The sequence below is a fragment of the Populus trichocarpa genome, chromosome 6 (genome assembly GCF_000002775.5).
Source record: "Populus trichocarpa isolate Nisqually-1 chromosome 6, P.trichocarpa_v4.1, whole genome shotgun sequence".
Taxonomy (NCBI): domain Eukaryota; kingdom Viridiplantae; phylum Streptophyta; class Magnoliopsida; order Malpighiales; family Salicaceae; genus Populus; species Populus trichocarpa.
In genome coordinates, this window is record NC_037290.2 from 12,286,647 (window position 1) to 12,301,353 (window position 14,707).

The window sequence follows — 14,707 nt, forward strand, 5'->3', positions numbered from 1 at the left end:
TAATTTTTCGAGTATCTATTTTTATTGTTCTATAATTAAATAAAGAATAGTTAAAAAAAAAAGTCATTGAACCAAGTATGTTGTAATTGGTTGATTGAGAATTGAGATTCATAATTTGTTTCAACTTGTTTTTTATGGAATTATCATGTTTTTAAACAAATGTCATGATATATGGGTTGGTGCTTAATTTTTTAAAGGTTTGTTTTTTTATCATATAATTAAATAAAAAAATATTTTTTTATAAAAAGTTATTAAACTTAGTGGAGTCCAAGACTGTGGTTGTGAGGTTGACAAATTAAGCCATGAAACTCAAGACGATTTAATACGTTGTTATCTCAATATTAAAAAAAAAATATCATCTTGATTTTTTTATACTAAACCATGTTTTGCTGGTTGTTTGGGTTACCTTTGGGCTCGTCAATCATGTCGGGACAACTTCCAAATGATTTAGTTTGAAATATAAGTTGAATAAGAAGTTCGGTCGGGAAGTTTTAAAATTGATCTAGTTGATTTGATTTAATGATATTATCAAAGGCTTCATCCCGACTTTAATAATTTTTTTTACTTTACAGAAAATTTTAATCTAAGCAGGCCAACTATAAAGTATGGATTTTCTAACTGGACGAAACCTTCTCTGTATGGCCCTCTTTCTGTTGGGCGATTATCATTCAAGACCTGTTGACAGCAATTTGACGTTGGCAGTCTGGGAGCCCATCAAGTGGCCCAGTAACCCCAGGCTTTAAATTTAACTTTTCTAGACAAAGTTAAACATTTTCAAGCCCGTTAACATGCCGAAGAATGTCGGCCGAATTATCTGCTTCATCAGCATCTGATGTCGGCAGCGTTTTGGCTGGTTAGAATTGTACGACAGATTAGTTGATAAAGCAAACACACTTCGTTGACTTTTTTTAAGAGGAAACAGGAGATCTTTGTCTCTGACGGCGTCGTGTTCTGACTTGTGATTTCTCAGAGTAGCTAGAATAAAAGAAATGTAGTCTTTTTTTAAGCGTGATGAAATTTTTTTTATTATTATTAATGTGTAGAGAATACAAAAAAAAAAAAAAAAAATTAAAGAAATTTTTTTCTAGCCTTACACCTTCGATCTTAAAAATATAAAATTTTAAATTTTAATCATTTTAATTTTTTTTCTTTCTAATATAACCCTTTCAAATTAAGATTTCCGTTCTGTTACTAATCATAACCATAATATCTGTTAAGGATCAGCATGCATATGGCAGGTGAAACAGCTCGACATTTTTATTTATTTTAAGGAAGCAAATGAATGGAATTACGTATATTTATTTACGGATCATTAATGTTTAATTTTGTTAATAATTGGTTTTTTATTGTGTTTTCTAAATAAAAAAGCATTATAAAAACCATTTATATTTTATGATCGGGGTTGAGTTTTGTGCATGGAGCCTACTAAAAAAATTATAAAAAATAAAAAATAGCTTTTATTATTGAATATTGTGCATGATTAACATCAACTTCAGTCTTAATAAAGATACATTTTAATTTTCTTTTATTACCATATAGTTTTAGATAATGATATATATTTTTTAACGTACAAACGGTCCTATGAGGTGGAGGCCCAGCTAGCGTGAATTTCTGGTGTAAAAACTTGACACCACACCAACTCTTGTAGACGATTGATTAATGCTGACTCCACGACAAAATAATCAGCTGAGTTTTGATGTCGATCTGAAAATACTTTATTGATTTTATCTCCTACCGGCCTGCATGGTCACGAAGCCATACTTTCCTTTTTCACTTTACAAAATTATAAAAAATATATATTTTTAAAATCATCTGAAAAGGATTAGTTCAAAAATACCTTTATCACATTAATAAATTAAAAACAATTGTTATAAAGCTATGGGTTTTGAGTATATCTATAAATTGGTGTGATGTTCGGCGGCTAATTTATGTATGTTTGAGAGTGTGATTGCGGTTTTATTTTTTAAAGTGTTTTACATTCAGAAATATATCAAAATAATATTTTTTTTTATTTTTTAAAAATTATTTTTGATATCAGCATATCAAAATGATCTGAAAACACCAAAAAAATATTAATTTGAAGCAAAGAAAAAAAATAAAAAATTTTCAAATTTTTTCAAAAACGTTTTTGAAACGCAAAAACAAACAGGGTCACGATCGATTGGGTACTTTATTTCTTCTATTTGGATTTGCAATTCAAATAAAAATTGATTAAAATTTAATTTATTTTGTTTAAAATTAATTTTTTTATGTTTTTATATCGTTTTGATGTGTTGTAGTCAAACATGATTATTTTATAAAAAATATTATTTTAATGCATTTCCAAACAAAAAATACTTCGAAAAAATACAACTACCACACTCCCGACCACCCTCCATATAGTTAAGCCATTCTTTAACTGTCTTTAAAGTCTACATAACTGGCTAAGTAATATATGTATTATAATATATTGTCTTTAATCTTGTGGTTTAGAATTAACAAGCTAAAATTATTGTACTAAGTATTAAAAATTAAATATTGTACCTTGATATTGTAGAAATTTACTCGTAATTGAACAAAATACAAAGGAAGGTTAGTTTGGTGACTTCAAAATATCTTAAAATGAGATTTATAATTGAGAGAAATTCTCACCATGGGATTTTCAAGGAAGGCTCAATGGGCAAAACTTGTCTAAAGTGGGGCATCGTTCATTAAACATTTTTAATGGAAGATAGGATGATGAAAATTCTCATTAGGCATCTAAAAGAGAGAAATTCTCTCGACCCTTTTTGGCTAGGTATAATACATGATGTTTTTGCCTCTTTTGCCTTTGCACACACTTCGGGTTAATTAGCTTCTGGCATCCTTGTATTTTTATAATTCTCTTAATACCGTCCTTCACCCTATAATTTTCTTAATCTAAGCCCTCTTCTTAACTTCCTTGCACAAAGGGTCCCTGTTTTCTGAATCTTACATATTAAGACCCTATTTGGGAGGGCGGTTGAATCGTATTTTTGAAAAAAAAATTGATTTTTTTTTGTTTTCTAGATCGTTTTGATGTGCTGATATCAAAAATAAATTTTTAAAAATAAAAATATATGTTTTTTTATGTATTTATCAGTGAAAAACACTTTGAGACACAACCTTCACCACACTCTTAAACAGGCTCCAATAACTGATGTAAACTGACATATGGATCCAATTGCCGCTTATCTTTCTCTCCATCGAGGATAACCATGGTTTATATTTCCTTTATAATCTTGAGGGAAAAAGAAGAGGAATGAATTAAAATATTAAAAAAAAAGAACAAAGAAACCCGTATATGCAATATATCTCTAAAATTCTCAAGTTAAAAAAGGAAAAACTTACCATGACTATTATATAGTTTACTTAATTTTACATCCTACCTCCATTGTTTCAAAATTACAAAAACATTATCAGTCAAAAAAATTTTCAAATCAATTTAAATGACCAAAATAAAACCATATATATTATATTAGAAAAACAACCAAACAACATCATAAACCTTCCCTCTCTTCAATTTCCGACTTCTCTCTTTTCAGAATCAAAATTCTCTCTCTTGAGAGTCTGAACTAAACCTAAATCGATTATAAAATTACAAATTTTATTGTTTATCGTCAATTATCTTAGAAATGACTCTTCTCATCACCAACTTTTGGAATCTCCTCATCTCTCTAACATTTATCGTTTAGAACAAAACAATAAAAAGATATGTTTTAATTGTTTTTTTTAAATCGAGACTTCGATAATAGTTTTTGTTAAATATTTTTATCTCATTAGAATATAGGTTTTATATCTCGACTTAACTAAAAAGCCTAAAATTTTAATTATTGAACTTGTAGATCCTGAGCTTAAAAACTAGAAAAAAAATCAATTTTTTTTTGTTTAGACATCGATATTCAGAATCCTAGAGGGTTTTTTGCTAGTGGGAAAACAATCAATATTGTTATCTTGAAAACCCTAAAAAATCCCCAAATTAAAAATTATGGTTACTATTCACAGAACCTTAATTTTTAAATCTTTTTCTATAACATGTTTAATTTATGTTTTGCAGCTTATATTAACTTTGTTTAAATTATGAAGAATTTTAATTTTTTAACTTCTGACAGAAACATATTGGTTTAGAGATGCTAAACTAAAAATTGAGAAAGTAGATGAATATGATTTTTTGCAAATATACCGCAAATAGAAATTTGTGAGAGTTGATAAAGCTCTAGATAGAGTCACCTTAATGGTTCGCAACCAAGAAGCACGTGATTAATACACGAGGATAGTTACAAAATTTGAGAATATCGTTATTTTAAAACCCGACCTAATCCAGTGGGTTGATCCGTGACCTGGGTGACCCGGGATTTAAACTCAAGCTCAAACTTTTAAATCCATGTTTAATAGTGTACTTCTCAACTGAGAAATAAGAAAATTAGTGGAAATTTTTATTATGAGATGTAGAAAAATTCCAGGTAAATTAGCGGAAAACCTTAACAATTTAAATCTAAACAAGAAAAAAAAATGCATGGATCGTATAAGAATACATACGAGGAATTAAACTAACGATATTTTTATAATTAGAGGAAAAAGTTATCTCCCTCTCCTTCTTAAAAAGGCGAATGAGTTCTTACAAAATTTTCTTTTTTTTTTCCCTTCCTCTCAAACCAAATGAAATGTATAGGTAGTAAATTCAGATTTTTTACGTAAAATTACCGAATATTTAGTTTTACGATATTAAGCATATTTCTCAATCCGAATATTGGATCAGACTGAAATTTTATGATGAGTCTCTAGACCTATCTTTCTATCTTAAGTTAAAATCTCATGGCAATATGAGTTTGGAAAGGCCTTGAAAAATAGTATTGTTGACCAAATAGTCTATAACAAATAAATAATTGAGGAATTAAGTAAGGGTAAGTTGGTAACTAAGCCAAAAATTCTTTTATCTTTTCCTCTTTAGGGCCGATAATAGCTAAGAGAGTAGAACATAATCTTCCCCTTATGTTTCTTAACAAATTTAAGGTCATGCTCTCTAATGATGAGTTGTGAAAGATTAAGAGTGAACATAATAGGAAAAAAAACTCATGAAGTACTAGAGATAGAGAAGAACAGGCTTGATAATAGCTAAGACTAGAGAGAGAAACAAGAAACCTTGAAAGAAAAAGGAGAAGGAGAGGATAAAAGTTTTGATAAGAAACCCATAAACCAAACTTAAAACTTGGTTGGTATGGTTTTTTTATTAACTAGTTTGTTGTTTTATTTACTTAAGAAAGAAAGAATGGAAAACCCTTAAAATTGGATTCTAGGGTTCTTGAGAAATGTTAGGAAATGATTATGTTAAAGAAAATCAATTATGTTAGCATGAGAATGGTAAAAAAAGAAGAGATTATACGAAAATTTGAAATAAACCAAGGAAGAACTCTTTCTCATAGAATCGGCCATAGGTGGATAATGAGCAAATGATAGGAATTTGTTTAAGACTTATGAATATGTGTGGCCTTGTGATGCATATGAATGGAAGATTATGTTAAAATGACCTTTTAGTTGTACTGAAAATTGTATATTATTTGCATGTGAAGAAAGTATTAATTGTGGTATGTTGCGAAAAAATTATGATGAATAAATATGATAAAAATCAAATAGATGCTATGATGGTTGTGTGAAGGCTCAATGAGTTAAAAGAATGAAATGAGTTAGAAGAATGAAATGAATTAAAGAAAAGAGCATAGGATTTTTCATTAAAGAGAGCTGATCATATATAGGAAAGAAGAATGTTGAATTTGTGTATAATGTGATTAAATTGACTTTGTAAGTTGTATTAGTGATATAATATATATATGCCTGAGATTAATAGTTAGAACAAATTTCAAATATGGATTAAATGGACTCAAAAGTTGGTAGTAAGATAAAAATTAAATGAATTTGAACACTTATTAGGTATATATTGCTTCAAGTATTATAGATTGATATGTATGTTAAATGATTGCATAAAATATATTGATATATGGGTACACGGGACCTAGGCCAAGTCGGGTTTCATTTGTGTTAACTTAGGTCAACCCACATGACCCATGATTTTTCCCAGGTCAATTATCAAGTTAGGTTTAAAAACTATAGAGAATATCAAGGTGACTAAGCTAAACATGTTGAATTGTTTGCCACCATCTATCTTATATATTATAAAAATGTTTATTGTTTGTTGCGTTACTTTTATGTTTATTTAAAAAATAAAAGGCACATGACATGTCTACCAACTCTAGATTTTGCAATATGATTTTCTCTAATCAATTCACCGTATGACATTCATATTCAAAGAACCCTGATCTTTTTTTTTATTTGATCATTCCTACTTGGTACTTTGTCTGATTGAGCATTTAGAAAACTATTGTTGATCTTCTATAATGCATTTTGGATTCAATAGATGGATGATGAAGGTTGTGGCGTATCCTTATATGAAGAAAAATCAAGATAACACAAAATACAAGATAAAGAAATTTGACCTTAAGATCAAGATGATATCTCTATTGGTCAAACAATGCAGTTTTCAAATTTTAGCCATTGTTTGGTTATTGGAATCTTAGCACTATAATTGATATATTTTTACAGATGAGATGAAGAATTTTTAGCAATTGGGTTGAATAGTTTTTAGTAGTTGAGTTCAAGAATTTTTAGCAGTTGGATTGATGGAGAATTTTGAAGAATTATGATAGTGTTTCTTGGTTGGCGCTTGTGTGTGTTTTGATGTGTGAATATTTGAATTTTTTATAGTGGATTTTTCATTAATTTGATGCGTCAATGATTTTATTGTTGATTTTTTTTGGTGTTATGTAAAATGTTATGAACTTATAAAGCTCAAGATGTTGTTTATAATTTTTGAATAATGAAAGTAAATTGTAAAATTGAGTAAACTACAAGATGATCATGGTAATTTTTTTATAAAAAAAAAATGCTAATAAGAAAGGCTTGAATAGTAACCATAAAGAGTTAGTCCGATGATTAAACTATAAAACTGAAACTCATCAGAATTTATTAATTTTTTTAATACAACATGTTAGATCATCTAAAAATATACTTAGTCTTCTTGACTAAAATACATGCTAGTTCAAAGATATCTTTGTTGTAAAAAAATCTTAAATGGTTAGCCACTTTCAAGGTTGCTATTTTTCTCCTTTAAAATTTGAAAAATACCTAATAAACTTTGTCATGGAAACTAAATTTTATAATAGCTTGGTGAAAGCTCATCTCCATATTTGTACGAAGAAGATGGTCATTTTGATGTTTATTTCAATTGATATATTTTTTTGGATGGACAATGATGGAGTAGAGGACATTGTTGATAAGGTTAAGGTGATGGGTTGATTTTTTTGATGTTGTATCTAATATCTAGATTAGAAAGATGTAGTTTTATGTGATTTTTTTTCTAAAAAGAAGATAAAGGAAGCGAGAGTGTGAATGGTGATTTGAGTTTATTTGTTCTATTTGCATTTTAGTTTACTTGAAAAAAAAACAACTTCCCACAACTTTCATTAACCTGAAGAAATGATACAACAAAGAGTAGATTCATCCATCATAACAGAACGATGTCATGACATGAGCGACCTTGTTACATTTCGTTGATTACCATTTCCTTTGATCTTGGACGAGAAATGCCAGATTGTTATGCTACTTTTTTTTTTAAAAAAAAATTCTGTCTTTTTTGTTCTTTGATGATGAAGAAGAAAGGAAAATATGAAATCACGTCTACTCCAGTCTAAGGAGAGGGCTACTGACAAGGTGGAACCCACATGAAAGCAGTCTGGATTCAGAAAATTAATTGTGGGGATGGCATTAAGAAAATCGTGAGAGTACAGGGACGGTTGAGCTAATTAAGTGCACCAATACACATAGTGGAGTATGGAATGGACAGTGAACGGCGGCTATGAATAAAGCCAAAAGAGTAAGGGCGTGTTGGGGTGGGGATAGGTGGGCCAGCTTAAGGAAAAAAGAAAACGTTAGAAAATGCATTAAAAAAAAGCAACAATATGCAAAGAAGAAGGTGGTGATAGTGGTGGTGGAGTGATTATATTATTTTATTTAGAAATTATTAGTAGCTTACTAGCTTTGTAGGTATGTGAATTGTCACAGCAAAGCAAAACTCAGAGAGAGAGAGAGGGAGAGAGAGGGGGGGAGAAATTTATAGTGATAGGATAGGTGGGTGCGGGATGGTGGTTTGGAGAGTTTCAAGAGAGGGAGACATGCCCAACTTCTTCCCTACAGCTTCCTCTTGAAATTCTTTGCTTCTTCTTCAACGTCTACTTATTGACTTGCTTATCAGATCCCAAAGGTCTTTCCTTTTCTCTCTTTCTTTCTCTATTTTATTTGCTTACATCTTTTTTTTTCACTTTATTTATCTCTCCTTTTCTCTCTCTCTCTCTCTCTCTTGATGTTTTCTTTTTCTTATTTCTGCTTGTTCTTGGTTTGATGGCTTGCATAAAATTTATGGGTATAGAATCCAGGTGGGTATGTTTTATTTGCTGTTTTATGTGTGCATGTGGAGTTTGAGATCATGTTGATGGGAAAGTGGTTCTATATCTACTCCTTTTGCTATGCTTAGTTCTTGGGTCTCACTACTATTTTTGGCTTTTTTTTCTTTCTTGGTTTCTTGGGTTTTTTTTTTATCCCATCCCTTAGACTTTTGGAATTTTTCTCTGCATTTTTTGTTTATTTTACTCTCTGGTTCTCAAAAGGTTAGGTTTTACATTGACTGAATGTTTTTTCCCCCCTGATATTGGAATGGATTTCTTGAGGATTTCTTTTGTGATTTTATTTATCTTACACTTGGTATGCCAAATGCATTCAAGAGGTTACTGGGAGAGTATATGGCACCCTAAGTAGTGGGCTTGCTTGTTGTGGTTGGACTTTGATTCCATGCATGCTTATTCAATGCTAGATTTACTAGTTTGTACATATACATTAATCATTCCTGTTAGTTTCTTAGCCTTGTCTTACTTGCATAGCGCAGTTAATTGCTAGCATTACTTTTTAGGTTCCAAAAACTTGGAGCTCCGGTAGGTTTAATTTGCAGTTTACATTTTCGTATGTTGATGGAAAAGTGGGGGGAAAAAGTCTCGTGGTGCATTTTAATGATTTGAAGTAACGATTTAAAAGTGGTAGTCATTGAGCTCTGAATCAATATGTTGGCCAAGTATCTGGTTTATGCATGCTTTTACGCTGCATGCCAAGATCAATGGTTTTTCTTAGCTTCACCGGTTTTGCGGGTTCAGTGGATGACACACATTCTTGCTCAATTCGTAATGAGCTTGAATATTGCATGTTTCACCCACTTTTGGAAAATTTTAGGCACGCCAATTCTTTATAGTGGTTAATCGTGGACTATATTTTCTTATATTGTTTCTTGGGTGCAGCAGGAATCATCTATTGATTGGAAACTCATTTCTGATATTGATGGCAGGTCAGGTTCTTTAAATGGTCAAAACAAATGTTTTGTTTAGTTATTTAGCTTGTTCTCTTAGGAAGAAATACTTTACTAAATTGGAGTATGTGAAAGAATCTCATGCTATGGTAGTGAATATTCATTGGCAGCAAATTAGTGTGAACATTCATGTCAGGGAGTTAATTTTTCCTTTTTATTGTAAGTTATGATTTGTTTGTACATTGTATCATAAAATGCTTTCCATCTGTTGATTCTTGTACAATTAGATAGGACCACTTCGTCCCCAACTCGTCCATGGTAAATTTGTCAACCACAGAAGCAACCTCAAGCCAGCAAACACACATGTATGCACACCCTTTGCACTTTAGTGATACTGATGGAGAATTGGGTGTTGGATTCTGATGGATATGACTTTAGTTATCACCTGCCTTGAACAAGTTTCCTGGAAACATGGGTAAACCATGAGATTCTTATGTGATAGCTGAGGCCTGAAATGAATGCAGCCATCAGTTGCTGCATAAGTGGTGTATAAAGTTCTTAAAAACTTGCGTTTCTAACTTCCAAAAATTACCTAGAACTGCTAAAAACAAGTACTTCTAGTTTAGATTGTAAATATATGTACATATTTAAAAACCTGTTCTTATTTCATTTCAATATTGAATTATCCTTGTACAGTTCTAAGTGTCTCCCATCCTTTTTTGAGTATTCAATATTTTTTATTCAAATTACAAGCTTTAGGTAACTTCAGCTTTCCTTACAGTGGTGATTTGAACCTGACTGGTTGTTTCAGCATGAGATTATTTCTCTCTGTGTCAAAAAGCTTCATCTGGTAGTTTCATGGTGAAAAATTAGTCTATTTTGTGTATTTCATCTCGATCTACCTATCCATTTTGATGTGATTTTAAATTTTGTCACATTTTCTTATGTAACTGAAGCAGCCTAGCTCAGTGGATCTTGTTTTTTTTTTCCTGGGACAGCTAAACAGTAATCTCAAAGGCGAGCCACCAAGAATCTTTGATTGCTTAAGGATTTTCTTCAAATTCAGGATATATATATAGATAAACTAGATGGCTTTACGAATTCAGAACTTGCTGAAGAAAAACTTTGATGAACCACACTTTACTGTCAGTTGCCCTTCATGGTGGAATTCAAATGAACAGCACTTTTCACCATCTTTATCCAAGAACATAAACTTTAAAGTAGACTCTTCACCCCAACCTTATCATGAAGCAAAGCAGTTAGGACTTAATCTTCCGGACCAGGAATCGTCCTCAACTCTGTCAATTGGTCAATCTCACAATGAAATGAGTGCCATGGGAGGGACCAATTCACAAGGTCAATGTATTTCGTCTGAATCCGGTACTTATTTTTGATAGCACACATTTATTCACTGTGTTATGTTCTTTATCTTATGCATTACACTTGCAAAGCACACTTTTATTTTTCAACTAGTCTTAGGGAAGACAACTTGTTTCCTCAACTTTAGAGGGCATGCTTGGCTACAAATTAGGCTGTGACTTGGCTCTTGAAGGTACATATTGTTATCAATAGCAGAAGAAAAACATTGGGACATTTATTTTCTTTTCAAAAGCAGTGTTTAGTGCTCCAGGGAAATTTGGGGTCTAGGAATCCCTTCTAACATAAAAGAATTACAATGAGTGTTCAGTGAGATGTTCGAACTGTTAGCGTGTCACCTAAAATTTCCTAGCTGGCTTTACAAGAAGCTAATCAGAGCTTGATTTTGTTCATAAATTCAGTTTGTGAAAACTTCAAACTATATGTAATACATGAAGTGAGTGTTTGTTCTTGCATTGCAACCTTCTTTTCAAATTGCTTTTCACCTGAAAAAGCATCAAATTGATGTTTTTAGGTGTTTTTGGATGGTTTTGATGTGCTTATATAAAAAATGAAAACAAAAAACTGAAAAAATATTTTTTTGATGCATTTTCAATTGAAAAACACTCTGTGCCACACTACCAAACACACTCGAAATCACTTGGTTCCTGTGTGCACATGCTCTGTTTTTCTTTTTCTTTTTGTTGATAATGGAGAAATGCACCAAATATATTCAGATGATTTCTTGTTGCACGTTATCAGAAGTCATGGGAGTTCAATTGAAGACAAATTATCTGAATCCTTTGTATGATATATTTAACGTGCCTTTTTCAGTCATTAAACACCCTTACAGTACGTAAGGTTTTTTATTCTCTGTCTCATTTTTTGTTTGGGTTTTTGTACATTGACATCTGAATTCTACAGAATTGACCAAAGAGCTTTCTCAACAACTGTGTGTGCACATGTTCCTTTACCTCTGAATGCATTTTAAAATGTTCTTATGGGTTATGAGATGTTTAGTTTTGGATTTTCAATTCTTCATCTGTTTTCTCATTTGTAGTCCCTTTCCCTCTGATAATGTATCTATGTTTTATCTCATTTCTGTGAATTTGCTTTTTCCCTGACCAGTTGTTTCAATTTCTGAAGATATCTGAAATAATTTTCTCACCTCTTTTTGACTTCCACTGGAATCCTAGTCCCTTGGTAGTTTAGGATATGTAGTTAAAAGAGATCCTTGCATAGATCAGTAACTTGCTACTACTAGAACTTGTATTACTGTATCAGTTCTTTTGATGGATATGATACCCTTTAATATGTTTCCTATGATACCTACGGTCTCATTTATTGTGATGTATGTTAGTTGCTATGCTTTATGAGGCTGAATTGGCTACTTTACCAGCATATTGCTAAGTTACCTTTAACATGAAATGGTTGTTTTTCCACATTCATGAGTCAAGATGAAAGTTGTGGGAAGGGTGTGGAGGGCAAAATGAGGCCAGTTCTCTTGCTGAGTACTCCAGATGGTGTGTCCAATCATTCGCAAGCTGATTGTAGCTATTCAATGGTAGGTTGGGCTGGTTTTACATGGGTTTCTATTTGTCATCTTGGTTACAATTATAGATTAATGACTTTCATCATTTCAGGTTCGTACTCCATATCCATGTGCTGATCCTTACTTTGGTGGGCTGTTTAATCCATATGGACCACATGCATTTGTAAGTACCATTGAGTACATGAGTTTACCATCTTTTTGTAGGTAGAGTTGTGCTGTGCTATGGTCTTGTTATCTGTTGCAGCATTTTCTGAGTTGTTTATATGTTTCTGACCGTTATTTGTATGTAATTTTCCTTTTGGATGGTTTTGTAATATACTTTGTTAGGGCACTTTTGGAGCCCTACATAAATGGGTGAAAGATAATCCTGATCCTTTTAGGGTGATGATATAAGAGTGTTTAAATTATCATTTGTATACTGTTTATGTTCCTTTTGATTTGTTGTAACTATTGCTGTCCAATTTGATCTAATTATCATTGGAACCTGACCAGATTCAGCCCCAGATGGGTTCTCATATGGTGGGGATGACTGCTGGACGAGTCCCACTACCTCTTGATCTTGCAGATGATGGACCCATTTATGTTAATGCTAAACAGTACCATGGAATTCTGAGAAGGAGACAATCACGGGCAAAACTTGAGGCTCAAAACAAACTTGTGAAAAATCGAAAGGTATGTCAATTCAGCAACCATTTATTTTCAGGGCTGGAATTTTAAAGGGAGTAGTGGTAAACTGAAGTATTTTGTTTCTCTTTTAGTTGCAATAATGTTTAAAGCTAAATAGCTGGTTCCTTCTTGGGAAAGTAAACCTGAAAGCACACATTGCTATTCCAGCAAAGTAATGCATTGCTCTTAATTTGTTATTTATGATCGACTTACCATGCCACTCTTTATGGATTGCAGCCATACCTTCATGAGTCTCGGCACATTCATGCCTTAAATAGGGTTCGAGGATCTGGTGGACGCTTTCTCAGCACAAAAAAGCTCCAACGATCTGATCCCACTTCCTCTCATGGCCAGTGTAATGTCCTAGATACCATCCACTTGCACCCAAAGAATAATGCATCCGAACTTGAAAGCTTCCAATCAAGAACTGGTCAATCCAGTGCCTCAAATACAACCCGCTCTGACACCACCAGTGTCTCCAACAGTGATGTCAATTTCAGGCAGCCAGATCGCGGATTCTCAGGTATTGCTGCTCACCTTGTTGGAGGCAGGCAAATCAATGGTGGGCTTATGAGCAGTGGAAACCAACACCATGCTTCTGTTGTTCGGTGAAAATGCGGAATAAGAAGACCGTGTCACCGGTCCAGGCAATTCATCCTTGGCTTTGTGTCTTTACTTGGTACAAAAAGTGCATGAAGGACACTGTTATGTATTTGATTTCTCTGCTGTTTGCTTTCTTTCTATATATACATCCTCCGTTTGTCAACATGGTTGAAAAGAGTTTGTCTTTGAAATCCATCCTCTGGTTGCACTGATTGTTAAATATGGTAACTATGCAAGTATTTGCTCATCAGATTATCAAATAAATATCAGACTTGGGGTAGTAGCTTGGCCTCTAATGTTTTTTTAACTGCTAATAAGATTCAGATAATCATGTGTTTGTTTCGTTCTTGTATATGTCGACGCCGAACAATGCCAAGGCGTGTACTTGGTGCCTGCTGCTTGGTTCTCATGTCATTTACAAGAACGCTGCTGGCAAAGACTCCCATCTTCAATCAATCAGTCAAAGTTTCTATAGCTTCAGTATAGTGGGCGTGGAGATGTTTAGAGACATTTTGATATAAGAATGTCAAAATCATTGAAAAGTTGAAAGTTAATAGCAAATATTTATTTGAGACATTTAGCTAGAAAAACAGGGGACAAATTTGACATTTTCTTCAAAATAGACATTTTTATTTAAATTTAATATCAATTAAAAAGATAACCTAGAGATTACGGCTGGAATAACTTGAAATATGCAAGGAAGTTATGCACATTTGAGAGAGGAATAAGTTTATTTTATGATTGCAACCTGAAAGTCAAAGATATTTCTTTCTTGCTATTTAGCTTAAAGAGAATAATACTTTAAGGGGTTGGAATGATAGTTAAGAAGAATAAACATTAGACCGATCACTGATGTAGGGGTTTGTTTTTTAAATTGTTTGAAGCTACTCGGAGTTTGTCTAGGATTGCGGTCTAAGTAGAGGTCAGTTAAAATTTATTTATTTTATTTAAAATTAATTTTTTATATTTTCGGATCCTTTTGATATGCTGATATGAAAACTAATTTTTTAAAAATAAAATAAAAATTATTTTAATGCAGTTATGAGTGAAAAATGCTTTGTAAAGCAATAACTATTATATTCTCAAACATCTTCTTAGTTTTATCGTATAACTTGATCATAAAATATCCT

The 14,707-nt window shown here is 32.1% G+C and overlaps 1 protein-coding gene across 6 annotated transcripts; it reads left to right on the forward strand.

Moving 5' to 3' along the window:
• Window positions 1–8,036: 8,036 nt before the first annotated feature.
• On the forward strand, window positions 8,037–13,860 carry LOC7484645 (nuclear transcription factor Y subunit A-4). 6 transcript variants are annotated; one of them, XM_024604059.2, is made up of 8 exons: window positions 8,085–8,311; window positions 9,396–9,439; window positions 9,688–9,765; window positions 10,399–10,780; window positions 12,214–12,320; window positions 12,400–12,471; window positions 12,801–12,980; window positions 13,212–13,860. In XM_024604059.2, the coding sequence occupies exons 4-8, from the start codon at window positions 10,489–10,491 to the stop codon at window positions 13,584–13,586; spliced, it is 1,026 nt and encodes a 341-aa protein (XP_024459827.1). In that variant the 5' UTR covers window positions 8,085–8,311; window positions 9,396–9,439; window positions 9,688–9,765; window positions 10,399–10,488; the 3' UTR covers window positions 13,587–13,860. The 6 variants fall into 6 exon arrangements, with proteins under 6 accessions (XP_024459824.1, XP_024459827.1, XP_024459826.1 ...); XM_024604058.2 differs by lacking the exon at window positions 9,688–9,765 and adding an exon at window positions 10,182–10,261; XM_024604057.2 differs by lacking the exon at window positions 9,688–9,765 and having other exon boundaries at window positions 8,086–8,311; window positions 9,393–9,439.
• Window positions 13,861–14,707: the final 847 nt, after the last annotated feature.